Source organism: Equus quagga, chromosome 3, assembly GCF_021613505.1.
Source record: "Equus quagga isolate Etosha38 chromosome 3, UCLA_HA_Equagga_1.0, whole genome shotgun sequence".
NCBI lineage: Eukaryota > Metazoa > Chordata > Mammalia > Perissodactyla > Equidae > Equus > Equus quagga.
In genome coordinates, this window is record NC_060269.1 from 100289652 (window position 1) to 100310932 (window position 21281).

The window sequence follows — 21281 nt, forward strand, 5'->3', positions numbered from 1 at the left end:
AAAATAAGGAAGAAGGAAAGAACCCACAACCTATACATCAAACTGCCTTTTTAAAAGTCCAAAAAATTCAAAGTCAGTTTCTGGTGACATTTTATATAGAATCAGAGCTTAAATGTGATAACGTTCAGATTTCTTCCTTTTACAATTAAGTTGTGATATCAGACTTGCGAGGTGACCAACTATAAAATGCCTAATGATGTTTTGGGATCAGTTTATTTGCTGCACTATTTAAGGTCTTTGCCTGTTTCACCAAATCCTTTTCACTATGTTAATAAAATAAAAATAAAAATGGAGAGAAAGGGGAATGAGAGAATGGATAAATAGAAAAAGACAAAACAGCAAGAGAATAAGTCAGCTTCATACTTAAAGAGATGTCATTATTTTAGTTGTCTGCTTTAAATGCCAAGTCAAAAAATCACTGAAAAATAATTTGACACATTTCAGAAACACAGTATATGAACACTAAAATTGATTTGGTAAATCATAAATATACAACTGCTTACGAGTAAGTATTTAGATAACTTCCTAGATAGACCGATACCTTTTTATTTATAATCAGCAAAATCAGAGGTTTCAAGATTATCTATTATTTGCAATTAACTTTTGAGTTAACATTAATATGCAGTGCTGCTCAGGACCCTCCCTGGTTAAGAAACATCTGAATCAAAGAAGTCATCCGTTCATCCATTCATTCATGCATCTACTAAATGAAAGCCTTGTACGGTCAAGGGTCAAGGCACTATGACAGATCATGAGGGAACGTAAAAGATTAGTTAACTAACCTCAAGGAGCTTGCACTCTCACCAGAAGGTAAAATACACGTATAAAGGGCCATAAGATAAGGCAGAAAGTGAGAAGTGCTAAAAGCAGCACGGACAGGTATGGATATAAGACTACGGGAATTCCAAGGACAGACTGGCAGATTATTCTTAGTCAGGAAGAAGTATGACAGGAAGCTTTGGGTAGGTGGCATTTGAGCCTGAACATAAAAAATATATCTGAAGAACAAGGGAGTAGGAAGAGGAAGGGCATTTCTAACTGGTAGAACTATTAGGAAAGAAATGGATGGGAAAATGGGAAGCATGTCCAGGGACCAGTAAGTAGAGTAGTTTCGCTCGAGTGCAAGAAGGGTGATCAATGGGCATTAAATGTGGCAACACTGAGGGACTGTGGGTGCTGCGGCTCATGCAATCTTGATGTCTCAGCCATTTCTCCTGGCTGCTGAGTCACCAGGGAGAAAATGGTGGTTTCAGACAGAGAAACGAAAGAATAGCATAGGAAGAGGATGTGCTTTGGGCAGAATGAATTGTAGGTAGTGGTGGAAAATAGCTGGTCAGAGGATGATAACACAAGACTGGTCTCCAGATGGAGGACAGAGCTGGAGACACACAGATCTAAGAGTGTGGGCGAGAGGTGACAGTGGAAGCTACAGAACCGTTCAGGAGAAAGTAGAGAGAAAAGGGAGATGAGAGAGAGGAGAGAAAAGGGTTAAAGTTATTAGAAGGGCCCTCAGTACCCCCATATCACCTAGTACCAAAGTATCAAAATCTTTACTGATGAACAATAAAATAACACAATCGCAAACACATTTAAAAGTTCCTCCATCCTTTTAAGTATCCCTCCTCTAACACATGACACCAAAATGGGGTTAAGTAAGAAGGTTAGAGTTCTGCTGTTCAAAATGGTCATGAAAGGTTGGCATTTCTTAAACATGTTTCCAGTGACATCTTAGAAAACAAAAAATTTCATTGGCTTTCTTTCTAACAGCATGTCTTGAGTTAAGTCGGGAGAATTTCATATACTTTCTGTTTGCCAAATGCATAGCACATGCTCTCCACTTCCAGCACCGAAAGCCCAGTGTTTCACTAAGGAAGCAGCACGTTTACCTTTGTTCAAGTTGTTTGATGGTAGCAGCCATCTGATTAGTCTTCTCTTCCAAGCGACTGTTTAGTTCGCTTTTCTGTTTTACTCCTAAGTCTGAACTCTGTTATGGAAAAGAATTTGAGTGATGTATATATAATATAAAATCCTAAAATAAATCATATATTCATTTTGAACCAAACAGTAGGTGGGTAATACAGAAATAGAAATGCTCATATATTTATTTATCAGTTAATTCCCATATGGAGAAAAAACAAAAAGCAATGTTTAAAATTAGTATTGTTAAGTGCAGCTTTGTCACAAAAATGAACATCAGCAGGTTCATCAATTTATCATATTCTAGTATAAAAGCTAATGGGACATGTATCTCAGTTGGCAGCTTAGGGTGGAGAGTAGAAATTATCTTATAGGATAAAAAAAGACCCCCTTTCCCCTCTACAATTTGAAAAGTGGCCAAGGCTTTCCAGAACAGCAATACAGGATCTTATGATGGTCTGATTCCTAAAGCGGTTTATTGGCAGCCAGAACAAGAGGGGCAGAGGGAAGCCCTGGGATTCTGGGGAACCAGTGAGCCTATTCCTCGCATTTGCCCTACCTGCAGCTTAAAGGCAAGTTCATGCTTGAGAGCCCTGAGATCGTCCAGCTGCTGCCGCAGAGACACCAGGGCATCCTGCTTCTCACAGACATCCTTCTCCAGCATCTTCATAGCCAGTTCCATCTCCTGTCTCATGCTGATCTGGATCTCCAGTTCTTTTTCAACATCCTGCCCCCAAAGGTAAATAAACTGCTTACTCTCTCTTTCCTTGACTAAGTACAAACCACAAAATTCCACAAGAAACAACAACAACAAACACATAGACACAGAGATTAGATTGGTGGTTACTAGAGGGGAAAGGGGAGGGAGGAGGGTGAATGGGGTGATAGGGCACATGTGTATGGTGACGGATGGTAATTAGTCTTTGGGTGGAGAACAGAATGTAATCTACAGAGAATTCGAAATAGAATGATGTACACCTGAAATTTATATGTTATAAGCCAATGTTGCCTCAATTAAAAAAAAGAAAGAAAATGTTTTCTCCCCCCACAAAAAAGATTAAAAAAAAAAGTCCACATGAGAAGGTAGATCAAAACTCTCAGGTGTGGATAGTCGGGCAAAACAGCTATAAACTATTATCTAATGCAGAGACATTAACAACAAGAATAATAATTAGGATAATTAGGGTAAAATTTACTCAGTAATTTACAAATCTGAAAAACTTGGTAGGCCAAAGACAGTGCTATTTAGTATGTCTAAAATATGCACATTCCTGAGGCACTTTGTTAGATATTAGGACAGACAATTAATGTCATGTCCTACTATAGAAATATATACACAGCATTACAGCAGCCTGCACAAAATGAAGCGGTTTCAATTCTCTTCAATTTGGATGCTGCTGACATAGTCAAGAGCCCAGGGAACCCAAAAGATACTTAGGGTCCCCAGGGAAACATCTCAACTACCGGGAATGGTCACTATGGCTAACTGAATTTTTATATTCACTTAACATGAAACCTCTTTTTGTTTCAACCATTATTACTGCAACACTATTTGGATGATCAAAGATACAAAGACCATGGTTCTTCTGCATCCATGCTGTGCCCAAGGCACACCTAGGACCTTGCCTATTTGCTTGCTTTCATTCCTTTTTTTAACAAACATCTACCTTATTGTGATACAAGGATGTGGAAAATTTTGTGTAAGATTTTCATCACATGCCACTTAACTGAGGCACTCCTCTGACAAGGTTAGCATAGAGAAAATGAATCAGACTGCTTCTTAAAATGCTGACATATATTATTTCTAGGACCTTCCCTATGTAAAGTATTTTGAGATCCAATTTACAAACATATAAAAGGAAAATGGTAATTACTTCAAGGATGTTAAAATAACATTATTTTTTTCTCAGAAAACCTGAACTTTTGTTCTACAAGTGTTAGTTAGGGATAATTTTTAGTATAAATCAGGTCACTCCTTATTTTCAGGCTTCTCCCTAGTCTTAGAAACACGATTGGGGGAGATCCTTTTTTTTTTTTTTTTTTGCTGAGAAAGATTCACCTGAACTAACATCTATTGCCACTCTTCTTCTTCTTACTTTCTTTTTTCCTCCCCAAAGCCCCAGTGCATAGTTGTGTATTCTAGTTGTATGTCCTTCTAGTTCTTCTATGTGAGCCGCCACCACAGCATGGCAACTGACAGATGAGTGATGTGGTTCCACGACCAGGAATCGAACCTGGGTTGCCAAAGTGGTGAGAACGCCAAACTTTAACCACTAGGCCGTCAGGGCTGGCTCAAGCAGTGTGGGCTGGGTGCGGTGGGGGATCCTTCTGTTTGTCCTACTATCTAAATTGCAGGATGAGTTAATATACTAACACCAGGGGTGTATTAATATACTAATACTTGGATTAAATCTATTATAGGAGTATTATTCCTTATTATATGTTCATATATATATTTAATTTCTAAAAATATCTGAAGACTAATATGACACATTTTTCTATTTACATATAAGAACAAGAATAAATTCCAAAATAACAGCTAAAAGTAAAAGAGTACAATTCTACATTAATGATTCTTAGCAAGGAGAAGAGGAGCTGCCCTAAGGAGACAAATCAGAATCTTTGCAGGGGTGAGGACGGAGGTAGGAGGGGAGGGGGACCACATAGTTTTAAAAAGTAGGTTCCATATACCTAGCGTTTCTGCAATACAAACTATAATAGTAAAACAATTAGGATTGGCAAAATCCTATTGGCTGCTGAGAAGACTCAGAAAATAGATTGAGAAAGCATTATAGGGAATATGGGTTAAAAAAAGTGAGAAACAGTTTTACAGGTTCCATAAAAATTTGTTAGAACACTACTGATATTCCTGATCTTGGTCTGTAACATAAAACCCCCAAGTAGGCCGTTATGTTTTAACATATTCCTGAACTTTTAGAATGTAAGTGAAGTTTACCAGTCGTAATTGTGTCTCCTCCTTTAAATGCTTTCTTGCTTCACTTAGTGCTTGCCCTTCTGAAGTTCTGTCTTGCTTAGGACCCTTGAAGATAAATAAAATAGTGCACATTTAAGAATTTAAGGAATCTATACAGTTAGCTGACACTAGCATTGCTACTTAGAAAGAAAAAATGGTCATACCTAAGCGGGTATAACAATGAATGAAGACAACGAAGAAATGGAAGAGGTTTAATAAATAAAAAATTCTTAAGCTGAATTGGGGATTTTTTGCAATTTTGTTTAAAGTTCTAAGAGCGTTTACCAAACCAAGTGGTAGAAGTCTTAAAAATCAGCCTCTAAAAACAAAATAGCATCCACTGTAAACTATGAATTGAGTCAAAGGTTCACATGGTTAATATATTCCTTCTCCAGAGATCTCACAGCTGGTGTCTCCAGCCATCCAGAGAGAGCACAGCTAAAAATAAGCACATCATCAGAAAACTCTTCTGAGCAGTCACCGTTTTCACAAAGTCCATGCATTAAAGTCAAGTATGTTACTCATAGAAAACTACTTTAGTCCCCATTCAGAGCCTAGTTACTTACTCTTTAGGAACAATTTTAATAACTGTGCAAATCTGGATTCCTAGGTCACAGTAGGTTAAAGCCATCAGAATAAAAGGGAGGAGACCTTTCTAGAGATGGCAACACTAACAGCAGTCAGAAGTAATGCCAGTGAAATCATAAAAGGCAGAAAAAAAACCACCCACAGCAATCTGGGAATACTTAAGTATAGGTGCTAGAAACTATCAATTTCAACAGCCCCTAAAGTGGCACCATTATAATTTAGTACAGAATTGCCAATGTTGATAATTATGATCTTCAGTCATCATAAAAGGCTAAATGTGTTAAATTATATCCTCTACTTAAGAAGGCTTAGAATTGTGAGATACATTAAAGGTTTGCAAAATATCTGTTCACACATATATAAAAGTTTGGTACTTTCAGGGCTAAATTATCTAGAAAATTCATTTATATGGTAACTCTTTCCCAGTGCTATCAGATAAACACTTCTTATACAACAATAACGTGGTCTAAAAATAATGGTATATTTAATATAACAAATATAAAACTTACAGTACAAATCATTAGTATACAAAAACAAGAAACTGAATTAGACTGTTTCTTGAAATCTCTAAACCAAGGATGCCAAGGAACATCTGTAGAAGCAGCATCACCCCCCATAACCTTCATCATTCACTCAGTTTTGCATGGAGTGTTAGTAAAAACAGAGTGCTTGATAAACGCAAATGCTTGCTGTTTCCAGAGCCTCCCCCCGCCCCAACACACTGACATGCTGTCTAGGAATATTTAGTAAGTCCAGTAAGATTAACCTTCCGATTGGATTCCAATATGTAGGAGCTTTCCTCTTTAACTCGTTCCATTTCTTCTTGCAAAGTAATAATCCTGTTGTTTGCAACTGCAAGCTGTTGATAAAATTTAAAAAGATAATCTTATATCTTTCTTCCATTAACACAGGATAAGATAATTCATGATCTGCTAGGACATGATTTTCAGGCTTAGATATTCTCAGAAAGAAGGCAAGCTAACTAGAACTCCATAAAAATGGTCTTATAGGGAACTTACGAGACATACTTTTAAAGCAGGTTAGACAAAAATAAAAAATATCTCCTATTGCTGCTTTTTGTGTAAACTTTTTTCACTTCTAAAACGTTAACTTAAGATCGTTTACTTCAAGGGTGTCCTCATGGATAACTTGTAGTTATATTTAGTTGCAATACCTATTTCCAAAATGTTCAAGAGGTCACCTCATGCCTTGGGACCCATCTCACGAACTCTCTATAAGACCCTTCACAGATGATTTTTAAGAGTCAAGAAGTGACTCCAAAGTTCTCTCTCTAAAAAGGACGCCACTAAGCATTGAAGAGATTTTTCATTTGAGGGCCTAAAAAGAGAAGGGAATGTTATTAGCAGTATACTGCTAAGGGGAAACATTTATATCTCCATTCCATGGAAAGTGGAAACACTTTTCCTTTTCGGCACCTACTGAACTCAACTCCCCACAGAGAATGTGACGGTGTCTGAACGATGCTGGAAAAGGAAAGGAGCGGGCTCCTCTGGCCAGGCTGGTCTCCTACTGTCTCCTCACTAGCAGCAGGTGCGGGTCCTGGTTGGCTCCTGTTCTCATGTGTGAGCAGAGGAGCGAGGGCTCGGCATGCTTTCTAGAGGCAGGTCTGCTCCCGGGGCCTAATAATGTGTAAAGAAGTCACTCCGGGTAAGTGGGGGTGCTCTCGAGATCCAAGTGCACCCTCAGATAGCTTCTTCCAAGATCCCAGCGTCAGAGAAAGTCCTAGGAAATGACGGCTGAGATCCACGTGGGCTTTCTAATTCAGCTTCACCAATGACAACGAGGATATTTATAGATCTTCATCTGCTTAATTCTTCTCATTTTGTCATAGGGGTTCAGAACTCAGGAGGGGAAAAGAGGTCTATTATTTTTCTTACTGGCCCTCTCAAATCCAAAATATATGGAAAAGAGAAAAGACAGACCTGATTAGCTTTATCTGTTTTTTATAAAGCCTGTACCCAGAGCTTACTCTAAAAGTTCAAAGTCTCTCGAAAATAAATGTTATTGGTGAAATAAATAAGTAAATGAATGAATAAGTTAATATTGTTAGTAAAATGAACCTCGGTCGGGAGGACAAGTCTTGTGACTGAGGGAATAAAATCAACGACTGCGTCTACTGAGTGCTTATGATCCGTCAGGCATAGGTCTAGGCCCGTATGTATTACATCATTTAATTCACACAAAAACTTATTATTATTCTTATCATCCCCATTTTACAGATAAGTAAATCAAGGAATAGAGGCTTAAGTTATTGGCCCAGGAGTAGAAAGCTGGCAAGCGCCGGAGCAGGGACACAAACCCGGTTCACTCAGAGACCATGCTTAACTGCTCTGCCACATCGTCTCAATACAGTAGCAGCAGAACCCCAGGAGAAAACCTCTATGTAGAATATTTCAAAAGCCTTGAAATTCTAAAGATCATATCCGTAAATTAAAGTTTGAATACAATTTAAGAATCTGCATCCAAAAATGAAGCCCACAGAGCCGGGTAATAAGGAAGATCTTTTAAAGTTAAAACAATGAAAATGTTCATTCTGAAGAAAAACTGATTAAACAGCATCTTCCTGACTAGTGCTTTAACTTGGTTTCATTTAAACCAAATTTATCCCACTGTATGTAGCAGGATAGCCAGCCCTGGTGGACTAGGGGTTAAGATTCAGCACTCTCACCACCACCGCCCAGGGTTCATATCCTGATCAGGGAACCACACCACCAGTCTGTCAATGATCACACTGTGGCGGCTGTGTGTTGCTATGATGCTGAAAGCTACACCACCGGGATTTCAAATACCAGCAGGTCACCCATGGTGGACAGAGTTTCAGTGGAGCTTCCAGACGAAGACAGACTAGGAAGAAGGACTGGCACCCATTTCCGAAACAATGGCCATGAAAACCCTACGAAAAGCAGCAGAACACTGTCTGATAGAGCGCCAGAACATGAGAGGTCGGTGCAAAAAAGACCAGGCTGGGTTCCACTCTGATGTACACAGGGTCCCTAGGAGTCGGAAATGGCACTAACAACAAATGTGACAGGAGGGTTATAATTAGAAATAGAGAGGATAAGCAAAGTCTTTGCCACCTAGAAAATTTATTTAAGAATTTTCATAGAAACATCTAATGCTATTGAAAAAAAAAACTTGCAGCTTAGCCTTTGGCAAGTTAGAAAAAAAATATCTCTACTAATCAGAAGAAAAACCTAAGGTTAATTTTTATTCTTATTTTAAGGACTTTTCTAGGAGTTTTCCCATATATATTCTCATCTGATCTTCAGAGTAACTCTGAAGCTGAAAGGGGAAGTATAAACACCCTCATCTGCCAGCCAGGGAACTGGCCTCTTGGAGGTCAAGTGACTTACTTGCTCAGGAGCACATGACATGTAAGCAGGGATTACTGGTCTTCTGATCAGCGCTCCTTATGTTCTCTACCTCACCCCCTCCAAAAGGAGAAAGCAAGACCCGTGATGGCGGGGAGCTTGCCAATCTGGCATTCATAAATCAATGCCTCGCACGTATAAATCTTTGTCTAGCTCTAGCACATAAGGAGTACCCAAAATGTCTGCTGAATGAATAAATGATGAATATCCTGCTATATGCTAAACATTGATTCTAGGCTAACTCAGACAAAACATTCACACAAAAGAAAGCAAGATATTTAACAGCCCAGCTTCTATGCCTACACAATCCAACTGTATAACTGAGATCCCTGAAATAAGCCAGCTGGCCATTCTCAGTCAGAACAAGGAATTACATCCCATAGTAGATATTATTGGAAAAGTCAAGTCTGTTATTTCCAAAGCTCCACAGAAATTATTGGTCCCACTAATGCACATTATTAAATTCTTCGTCAATCAAATAATTTCTAAAACATTTACCTCCTCTGTCAGCTTCGTGTTGGATTTTTCTAACGCATCCACTTTTGCCTGAAGGTTGTTTACAGTAGCACTATCAAGAGAAGAAAGACATAAACGGTTTCTTTTGGAAAACGAACAATATCCTGTGCTCTCCATTTAAACACTCATCACATGTATCACTCCTGGTCTAATGTCCACAATTCAAGATAGACTTGCAGGCTCTAAGAAGCTTACAAGGGGCTGCGTGTCTTCCTGGTTACATCCTTGGCACTGAAGTTCGTATTTCATAAGCATTTGTTGAATGAAATAAAAGGGCTGATGCGCTACACAGTCAACTTGAAGGTTTACTTTTATATAATAAGCTACATGAGTTAATGCTTGCCGTACAGCAAGCACTCTTCTAAATTATTTTACTTGTATTATTTCATTTACTGCTTTCAATAACTCTATGCATCAGGTATCCCCAATGACAGATAAAGAAACTGAGGCATGAAGAGAGTGAATAATAGTCATGTTTATATTTCATCATCAACTGTAACCATACCTTTGCTTGACTAACATCTCCATGGTAGTCATTATTAGTTCTTGGTCTCCAAAGAAAATGTACTTAAATTGTTCTTGAATTTTCTAGCTGGAACCAAGACTACTCAAAATTGATATTGATACTGATATAATCATATTATAGGTCTTAAATTAAAATGATAATCTTTAAAAGAGAACTATAAACAAGATAATAATTAATGGATATATTAATTCTTCTGAATTATTCAACAGTCTTTAGCATAACAAGAACATCAACGTACTTGAGAATACCAATAGAATTTGGATAGCTCTCCTCGGGAAAGAGGAGATTGTTTCCTGTCCTGGACAGTTCTGAAAAATACTCAGTGAGTACTTGGTAAATTAACGGTAGTGATGATGAAGAGAGGGTAAATTAATGCTATCAATTCAATGTATAAATGAGAAATGCAAGTGACCAAAAAGACATAACTAATCTAAAGACGCTAAGGCAATAAGTAGCTTACTTAAGATTAGTCTTGAAATACGTGGCTGGATCTACTGAACCAAGAGGGCTGCCAATTTCAACTGTTATATGTCACATATTTAAGAATTCTTAACTTATTTAATCACTGCAGTTATAATTAAATACTAATTGTATACTGCCTTTCATTAAAGGTCACCAAAACAGTTAAATGTCATTTATCCAGGGCCTAGCTCCTGCATTCTATGTATATTTGTTGAATATGATCTGAATTCATCCCCACTGCTCATCAGTTTACCCTTCCCTTCCCCCACAACAAAACCCCCAGGAAAGGAATAGTATTTATTCATTCTTTACTTCAGATGTCTGTTGAGTTCTTCTACATAGTTCTTCTGGTCCAGAATTGCAGTAATCTGGCCATCTCTGGGGGGAAAAAAAGAGAAAATAGAAATAAAATAACATTAAAAACACCAAGATTCCTCCCCTAATCTTTTCATAAAACATAAAAAGGAAATTGTGGCACAGATACACTAAACACGAAGACAGACCTGATTTATAATTCCCTTGACATATCAACAAGAAAGTCTTGGAGGTTTAAAAATGAAAAAAAAAAACCCCCAAAAATTTTAATAAAGCCTTTGTTACAGCTTACACACTTAAAAAACTCTGGTTTATAGGTATAATACTACAATCTATCGGAGGCATTTAAAGAATAAAATTTTCTTCTTGCAAGGATAGGTCTTTTAGCTTCACCAGTATTATTTATAATAATTTTCCATTTGTCATAGGAATTGAATTAAGCTTACTGCCGTGTAATAACAGTCATTCTCTAAGGCTATATATTTGCCCTTAAATGCTATTTGTATCTCAAAGTGAATGGTATAAAAGGCTTTCATACAGATCAAGTGCTTATTATCACATGAGAAAATAAAGTGTGGGAAGAGGAGATTCACTTCTGGAACCAACTTATTCATAACAGGCAAAAGTCAGACTTCTCAAATGAAAGACAATCAAGGCCACAGGCCTCGACAACTACTTAAAGAACAAGCGATAGAATCTTTGCTCAACTTCAGACTAATTGTGCTTTCAACTGCTAAATTTACCAAAGGCACAATGTGTGCTTCTGATCTCTAATTTCTAAGTACCAAATGAATATTTTAAAATGTTCTTATTTTGGAATACTTTTAGATTTACAAGAGTTGTAAAAGTAGTGCAGAGTTCTCATGAACTCTCCCGCAGGTCTGCCTCAGGTTCACATTTTACGGGACCCCATGATGCAGACTCAATAGTTCCAATTTTAAGCCAAGTGAGAATGCAATCCTTCTGGTCAGGAAGACCAGGTTTTCAAACACTACCTTAAGACATGGAGCATTGGATTCCTTTTTAAAATTTTTTTATTTTGTTTGCCCCTGAACCACAAAGCAGGAAAATCACAGTTAACTAAAACCCCTTTTAGGGTTGAGCAGGCACAATAGTCAGATATTTTTGGCAAGACTCTATTAAAGCTGTATCACCAGGAGTTCTTTCAGCAAGTTTGTTAAGGCAGTATTGTGTAAACTTCAAATACTACTGAAGAACATTAAAGAAAAAGAAACCTAATTTTCTTTATACATACCCTTCACTACCTTTACTGCTGTTCCCATCCTTGAGATACATTGAAAAATCTATAACTCCAACCTACAGAGAGAATTTTCAGAATTTAATATAAAATTAGACACTTTTTTCAAGACATAACACAATGTCTCTTTTTAGGCACTCAAAATGATAATGTAGTCATGACAATTATGAGAAATTTTTGATGAAAACTTACTGTTTTACTTGTAGTATAACCAAGAATTGACAAGGGTTGTAAGTAAATAAAGAATCAAGACTGCCAAGAAGACTAGTAGACCAGAGCAAGACTAAGAAAACCATGGGGCCAGCCTGGTAGCATAGTGGTTAAGTTTGTATGCTCCACTTTGGTGGCCTGGGGTTTGTGGGTTTGGATCCCAGGTGTGGACCTACATACCACTCATCAAGCCATGATATGGTGGTGTCTCACGCACAAAACAGAGGAAGAATGGCACTGATGTGAGCTCAGTGACAATCTTCCTCAAGCAAAAAGAGGAAGATTGGCAACAGATGCTAGCTCAGGGCCAATCTTCCTCACACACACACACAAAAAGACTAAAAAAGTCAAGAGAATACTTATTATAAATTTAAGGTATAAAGTTTTTCTTTTTGGCTTATTTCAAGTGTTCCGCTATTCCTATTTGCTTTTAGGAAAAACTTTAAAAAAATTGTAATTAGAAAAATAATGCCCATTCCCTTACAGAAGTTTCAGAAAATACAGATAAACAAAAGGAAGTAACATAAAACACCCATAATCCCAACCACCCAAAGATGAGCAGTGTGACACTTTGGTATCTGTTCTTCCAAACTTTCCTGGATGCCTATGTCTGAAGTTTTCAAGACTGCTATTTTATTATTCAGCTTATTTCTTTTTTATAATTCATATCAAAATATCATAGTTCCTTTTCCATTTTCTCAGAGTAAAACATAATAGGAATTTGTCGTAGTATCTCATACAGAAGGGGTGAGAAACAGTCATGGTGAAAGGAGCAGCTTTATTTATTGGGCAATTTATATGTGCCAGGCCCTGTTCGAAGTGCATTACATGTAGTAAATCCTGTATTCTTCAGAATAAACCTATGAAATAGATACAGACACTCTTTTTTTATCCCTGTATTACAGATAAGGAATTTGAATCATCAAGAAACTAAATAATTACAAAATATATTCAGTTAGAAAATGAAGAAACCAGAATATGAACCTAAACAGTGCGGCTTCAGAGCCATCACTCTTAACCAGCATGTCACACTGGCTTTTAGTATTTAGCATGTGTATAAATCTTAGCCTGGGCAAAATATATACATATTTTTGTGTGTGTGAGGAAGATTGTCGTTGAGCTAACATCTGTGCCAATCTTCCTCTATTTTACATGGGATGCCACCACAGCATGGCTTGACACGTGGTGTTAGGTCCGCACCCAGGATCCAAACATGTGAACTTTGGGCTGCCGAAGCAGGACGTGCGAACTTAACTACTGCGCCACTGGGATGGCCCCTGTGCAAAATACTTTTAACAGGGATCACAGGAAAGACAAGAATTTGAAAAACATTCATAATGCATAAATGAGCCAAGTTGGAAGGAAAAACAAATTTTTTATATTCACATCAAAATTAAAGAAAATCCTATTTATGACACAGAATTTCCCCTAATTTGGTTGGTATAATCTGGTCAATCCAAATCCTGAGATAACAACTCAGAGGGACACACTTGGTAACTAAGTATCCTTCTCATACCTGAGAGTCCAAATCTTCTCCTTTCATACAGAAATTGGCATCAATGACATTCAGACCCACCAAGAGACCAGCAATTATGGCTCCTTCTTCTTCCATCATGAGGGCATTGGGTTCATAGAATTCGCTGTAAGAGAAATCCATAGAATGCTCTATTGTGATAAAACCTCAACAATCCAATGACGTAATCATGAGACAAGGAGAAAAAATGCTTGCCTTATGGTTGAATATGGTCGTCTATGATAATGGCAAAAAAGTAAAAAAAGGGGATGGCTTGGATACCTACTTTATTTTAGATAAGAGGTGCAGGAATAGACTCTAGATAATAGACAGTCCAGCTGAAAGAAAAGTGGTCAGAATGGTATCTTCATCGAAGTCAATATTCATGCTTTTCCTACATATTTGTATTTGTGATGCACCATGGGATAATTTTTCAATCTTTTATGCATCTTAAAAAAATTGTTTGTTTTGTTTTTAAAAATCTTTTTTCTGATTTGCTTTTATTTTTAATTCTATTTAAGTACCATACTCCTTTAATGTAACATTTAAAAAATGTGATCTGTTGAATTACATATATTTTTGACTAGTTAGCAAAAGTTGCCTAACAAGTAACATGGATAATAGGTTAAGGATGATTTAAAATGTTTAAGGGATCATTATGTTTTATTGTTTAATAAAGTCAGTTTTCATTACAGAATTAAAAAAAAAGCCACACAAGAAACCCTATTAATTCTACCCACCACTGACCTAAGACCTTGATATATAACTTTTTAGATCATTTATGGAGACACATATATTTTTGAGGAATACTAAAAAGGTGTTATACTATTAACATTATCTTGAATTTCTTTTTTGCGGTTTTCTATTTCAACAGGTAATTTTCTGCAGCTTCATTTATACTGTTTTTAAGACATCCTTGTATGGATATAGTAGGAAACTATTTTGGTCAAAACTTCCTTTTCTTTAGCCAACCCCTCTCTGATGAACAGTTAGGCTGTTTTTGGCTTTTTACCATGACAAATTCCACAGGCCAGGCCTAACAGGCTGAAAATGACTTAGAAATAAAAAAGCAAAAGAGAAATACAGTACTTGAATAATTCTGAATGGATAAAATTTCTAGAAGACCCACACATGATTAAATACTGCTTCATGATGCATCCAAATTATCAATACACAAAAACTCACTGACTTGAAATATTTTTCAATCAATCTGACATGACTGAAACATGTTTTCAACAAAGTCACTTGGGACTGTTCATGGTCAACCTCAATCATTGGAAACAATCAATACGATTCACTGATAAGAGTTTTTTCTTTCTTTTTGATTATAAAAAATATTAAAAAATGCTAAGTCAGTTCAAAACAGCCCACGGATAACCCGCAAATGCACCATCTCTCTCAATAGCCGCCCACACGCTATTTTTGTTCTTTGATAGCCTGTGAATGAAACTGAGTAGAACTGGAAGGCATAAGGGTCTTTAACAGTTTATTCTCTCAAAAGCCACACAGTTCACACTTTTTTTGTGTCTGGCTTCCTTCGTGCAGTATTTCATTTGTCAGATTCGTGTGTATTTTCGTATGCAATGGTAGTTCATTCGCTTTCACTGCTGGACAGTATTCTAAGGTAGGAGTATACCACAATGTATCCATCCTATTTATGGCTGCAGCTGTGCAGGCTGCAGTGCTTCTCTGAACACTACTGCACATGGTTTCTGGTACATAAACAAATGCATTTCCGTTAGACAGACAGGCGTGAAACTGCTGAGTGAAAGCGCGTGAAGCTCTGTATAAGGAAGTATTCTGTCTCGTTCATGAGACTGAACCCATTTACCCTGGTGCTCTGCTGGACAATGAGCTAATTCTTCAGACCCCAATTCGAATCAGGCAACTTTGATCAAAGACACTCCCCTGCAGCCGCCTACAGCTTGAACAGTGGACCCCATACCACTTCAAGTCTTGACCGTTGGAAAGCTGAGTCCTCCCTTTTTGAAATAAATAAGCTCCCCGGAACGGTTCCTATTTCCCTTTCTCCTGATTTGTATAATTTTCTTAGGCAAGAAAACAGCAATCAATGGCATACATAGCTGAAGCAACATTAAAACAATGCTTCATATTAGGATCTGCAGTGCTATTTCTTGTATAAACTAGGTTCTTGCAAAATCCAGCCAGGTCTTTAAATTCTGTTACTTCTTCTCATAGTATTTCTCAGAGGCAATCTGCTACATTCAAGTTTCTTTTGGTAAATATTAATGATCTCTAAGTATATATACAAAAGTACACAAATCACACAAGACAGGTAGATGCATTTTCATGAAGAGAACACACGCATGTAACCAGCACCCCAATTAAGAAACAGTGTATTACCAGAACCTGGGAAGCCACCTTGTGCTCCCTTCTACTCCCTGTTTACTACCCTGCCCCGCTAACAGGAGCCTTTTTCCTGACTTCTATCATGAAACATTAGTTTTGTATATTTCTGAACTTTATATACAAGGAACAGTACACAATGTATTTTTTGTGTCTTGTTTCTTTTGCCCAAAATTACACTTGGGAGCTTCATCCATGTTGCCGTGTCTAGTTGCTATATGGGATTTCATTGTAGGAATATACCACAATTTACTCAGCCATTCTACTGTGAATAGACACTTGGGGTCTATTACAAACATTTGAGGGTATTACAAACACTATAATAGCACGAACATTCTCGTTCACATCTTTTGTGGAACTTAACTATGCATTTTTATTGGATATAAAACTAGAAGTAGAATCATTGTGTCATAAGGTATGCTTATGATCAGCTTTTACAGATAATGATAAACATCATTTCCTACGTTTCTGTACCAGTTAACTTTCCCATCAGCAGAACATTAAAGTTGTTTCACATCCTTGCCAACACTAGGTATTATCTGTCTTTTTCATTTCAGCCATTTTGGTGGGTGTACAATAGTATCATATTGTTGTTTAATTTACATTTACAGGATGGCTAGTGAAGTTAGGTATCTTTTTATATTTATTAGTCATTTCAATTTTCTCTTTTGTGAAATGCCTCTTCCAGTCCTTTACCTATTTTTAAATTTGCTTGTCTGCCTTCTTCTCATTGGATTGAAGGAGTTCTCTATATACACTGAATATGCATCATTTGTTGAATATATGTCTTATGTATTACAAATCTCTCCTATCGGTTGACTCTACTCTTGACTCTATCGGTTGCCTTTTACTCTTAATTGTATGAGTACCTTTTTTTTTTTCTGCTGAGGAGGATTCACCCTGAGTTAACATCTGTGCCAACCTTCCTCTATTTTGTATGTGTATCGCTACCAGAGCATGACCATCGCCAAGTGGTGTAGGTCCGTGCTTGGGAACCAAACCTGGGCTGCCGAAGAGGAGTGTGCCACACTTAACCACTAAGCCACAGGGCTGGCCCCTTAAGAGTGTCTTTTGATGAACAAAGTTCTTCATTTTAAGGTAGACTAATTTATCCATTTTTTTCTTTAAGGGTGGAACTTTATGAATGCTGTTTCAGAAATTTTTGTCTACCTTATGTTTTCTTCTAGAAGTTTTATTGTTTTGTCTTTCCCATTTATATCTATGATCCATCTGGAAATTTCCTGTGTGTGCTGTATTTGAATTTAATGTTACAAGTCAACTTCCTGTCTCACTGAGCCTGGGTTCATGCTAAAGTGTTAAAAGCCTTTCCTGTTTTGGGGAGGTGTTAAGCTTTGGCCTGCCCTGCAAAAGACTATATATGTTACAGTGACAGAATGAACACATGTAATATAAAAACATCCATTCTTGAGCATGTGTGAGGTGTGGGAGAAGGTATTAGTTGAACTATGGGAAACTGTCATGAATCAACTGTTACTGATCTACAAAAACGGTACATTTATGAGATTCGACTTCATATGATGTAGAACATAGCAAGAAAAGAACAAGGCTCAACAAGAAGATGTTCATACCTGAGAAGTTCCTTCTTATTGATCAAAGCTTTCATGTATTCTGAAAGTTTCTTTTGCATTAATGCCAAACGAAGCCAGGCTCTTCCTCTGCCTACTGGTGTCCTACAAAAAGACAGAAACCAAACTACTAAAGGTAACAGAGATAGTGGCCACAGTGGGACAGATTCACTTATTCTTGCTAGTGGTCCCCCAGTGTAACAGGCATGCTGAGGTGCTCCTCACAACCTCTGCCATCACATTCCTATGCGAGGAAGTCTGTGTGGGTTAGTGGGATCTGGAGGGTGTGTGTGGGACAAATGCTCTTGTGAAGAATTAATTACTGAATGAGAAGACAATTTGAAGACAAGACCTCTGGGAGGCGCAAGTGAAAATGTTCCATCAGATTAGTAACCATAAACACTCATAAATTTAGTGTGGATCACATAAGTACCCAAATAAAAATAATGCAGACCCAGGCCACTTAGATCTCAATCTGATTAAAATTAAACCAATCTAATTTGGGGAGGTGATTACTACTCTTTTTGAAGTTCTAAGGCAGGTTCTAGGTGTCAGTTCCTGAAGTTCACTTGACAACTGTTTCAATTTTGGTTCTCAAACTCCACTGAACATATATATATATATATATATATACATATATTTTTTTTTTGGTGAGTAAAATTGGCCCTGAGCTAACATGTTTTGCCAATCTTCTCAGCTCCCCTCGCCTTTTTTTTTGCTTGAGGAAGACTGTCCTTGAGCTAACATCTGTGCCAATCTTCCTGTATTTTGTACGTGGTATGCCATCACAGCATGGTTTGATGAGCAGTGTGTGGGTCTGCACTCGGTATCCAAACCTGCAAACCCCAGGCTGCCAAAACAGTATGCAAACTTAACCACTATGCCTCTGGACCAGCCCTGACATTCCAGTTTTTTAAAGTCAAGTCCAGCATGCCATATCCCTTGATCTAAACTCTTGAGACTCACTAGCTGATTCCCACAAGTGCTTTAAAAAATAAGGAAACGTTTGGCATTTTAACATGAAGACAGCCTCTTTTAGATTAATAATAATTATCCTTCACAGGCACACTTCTCTTAATATTCTAAATTACCAGTTCTGTCATAACAGTGCCTATTCATAACAACATTATGCATTTTGGATTGTTATGAAATAAATTATTATGGTCATCATTGTGTTTAGACTCATTCTTCAAGGAGACAGTTAATAAGAATATTTTCCCCCACAAAGAGAATTCAACCTTGAACTTACTTTAGTCCTGGAAGATCTTTAACACTTGCTGTTATCTCTGCAGCTTCTGGAACAAGCTTTTCTACCAATTCTAGAGGGCCCCAGAAGGATTTATTTTGTCCAAGAAAAGTTTTCTTAGCTAAGGCAATAAAAAGAAATCGATATTTTAATGCTCTTTACAACATAAACACGCCCTCCACACACACACACACACACACACACACACACACAAAACCCCTCCCATCTATTCAATACTCTTTCCAGGGAAGTAATCCTACATTATCAGACAGTTCTAAAATTATTCATGCTTTCAGAATAGGCAACATTTTGTGAAAATCAAAAATCCCCTACTTCCCAAGACTCAGTCCTTCCTCTTTCAGGAAGAATTTATGGACTAGCCCTATAATACAAGAAAATGTTTTAACAATATAGTACCTAAAGCTGCCTGGTATTAGTGAAGAAAACAGTCCAGTGGAAGAGAATATATAATCCAGAAACAGGCTATCAAATATTGGGGAGGGAGAAGGAAAAGATGCAAAAGTGAACAAGACCAGGTCCTGCCCTCAAGGCTCATGGTTAAGTATGAAGAGCACGGAAGCAAGAGTCAGGAGATCTGAGTCTTAGCACTTGCTCTGCCCTCACTCACCATGTGGGCTTGGGCAAGTCATGTCCCACTCTAGGGCTGTTTCCACCTGTCAAACAGAGCTGCCATATTGGACGAGGTTCTTGCCATGGCCCTTCCAGCTCTAACATTCAATGATCGACGTTTTTTAAGTCCTCTAAGTCCTTTACGTCAACCAGAGCCCTGCGCCCACACAGGCTGCGTTCTAATAGATTAATGTTATTAATTCAGGCCTCTTATTCTTTGGCTCCACAAAGAATGCTCTTCTTCTTCGGCATGTATTGCTAGAAAGAGCCACATGCACATTTGCATTTTGAGGCCATGGCCTACCTTTCAAGCCATGTTTCAGGCAGTGCTCCATCACCACGAAGAACTGCTGAAGAGGTGCGTAGTCCGAGTCCAGAGTCCTCCCCAGATTCAGAGCTGATTCAATCAAGCCCTTGATACTCAGCTTAGCCATGTTCATCAGGTTCATGCGTTCGTTAGCCATGAGGTAATTAGGATCTGCAGCCAAAGGGGGAGAGGATGAAGCCTGGTTATTGGAAATAGTTCATTTTAAAATTTAGTATAATTTCACTGTCTTGACATTTGCACTGATGGTGCAACAGCAATGGCGGGTAAGACAGTTGGTGTCTTGGCAAAATCAAGGCAGTGACACCAAAATGTGCTATTAGTTGTTTTATTCTTCTCCACCATGTACTTGCTGTTAAAAAAGATGCCTGTTTCCCTTAGGTATATCCTTGATGAAACAGCAGAAATTATCAAAGTTTGAGACTTGAATACCTTGAATTTTGAGTCTTTTAATATCCTCACCACCGCCTCTGTCGCCATGCTAACTTGGGCACCTATCATAGCTCACTAGTATACATCCTCCACACTGCTTCCCCCCTGCTCTGCTCCTACACAGTCTGCAAAGTGCTCTAAAAAAATTAAAGCAATGGAGGGGCTGGCCTGGCAGCATAGTGGTTAAGCTTGCATGTTCCCCTTTGGCGGCCCAGGGTTCATGGGTTTAGATCCCAGGTGCAGACCTACACACTGCTCATTAAGCCATGCTGTGGTGGCATCCCACATACAAAATGGAGGAAAACTGGCACAGATGTTAGCTCAGCAACAATCTTCCTCATGCAAAATGAGGAAGATTGGCAACAGACGTTAGCTCAGGGCCAATCATTCTCACCAAAATAAATAAATAAATAAATAAAGCAATGTAGAAACAAAGGATAAAGTACTTAAAAACAAACTATTCCAAATATATGATTTGCTATTAGTATTTATACCAATTAGCATTATTATTTAAACTAAGCATTATTAAACAAACTAAAAAAGTAACATTATTACTATAATGCCATAACAGAACTTAATGAATCCCAAATTTTTTGACAGCACAGAGTATGTGGCTCTCATCAACCAGAAAGATAAACTATTGAGGAAAGGGATTAAGTACCATGTTTCACCTGACAGAATTCAGAACAATCTAGGCACTCACTACTTTCATTTATTGGTGTGTACCTTGTGCTGAGGTACTGAGGGTTGCTTCTTTACAATTATGATCTCAATCCCTCCTTACAACATCCTATGAGACAGTTACAAATCGCACCAATTTACAAGGAAGGAAAATGAAGCTTAAGAGAGTAAAGCAGCCGGCCTCCGGGCAGCGCCAGTAATAGATGACAGAGCCGGAGTCTAGATCCTGATTCTCTGACTCCAAACCGCGTGCATTTGACCACTATAATCCACTTACAAATGAACCAATGACTTCATATAATGTTTATTGTTCCCTGCTTCTGATCATTTCACATGACTACCT

At 37.8% G+C, this 21281-nt stretch overlaps 1 protein-coding gene across 9 annotated transcripts in view; it reads right to left on the reverse strand.

The window, feature by feature from the left end:
- Nucleotides 1–21281, reverse strand: part of RUFY3 (RUN and FYVE domain containing 3) — an 80886-nt gene that overhangs the window by 12708 nt on the left and 46897 nt on the right. For all 9 annotated transcript variants that reach the window (XR_006887883.1, XM_046655915.1, XM_046655914.1 and 6 more), the window contains 11 exons: nt 19805–19978; nt 18874–18991; nt 17628–17729; nt 13675–13798; nt 11946–12007; nt 10688–10753; nt 9370–9439; nt 6246–6338; nt 4874–4957; nt 2477–2644; nt 1887–1984 (listed from right to left, as the gene is read on the reverse strand). Coding sequence is in view for 8 of the 9 variants with exons in the window: in XM_046655915.1 (XP_046511871.1) it covers nt 1887–1984; nt 2477–2644; nt 4874–4957; nt 6246–6338; nt 9370–9439; nt 10688–10753; nt 11946–12007; nt 13675–13798; nt 17628–17729; nt 18874–18991; nt 19805–19978 (1159 nt within the window). In the remaining variant the exon portion in view is untranslated. The remainder of the gene's footprint in view (nt 1–1886; nt 1985–2476; nt 2645–4873; nt 4958–6245; nt 6339–9369; nt 9440–10687; nt 10754–11945; nt 12008–13674; nt 13799–17627; nt 17730–18873; nt 18992–19804; nt 19979–21281) is intronic.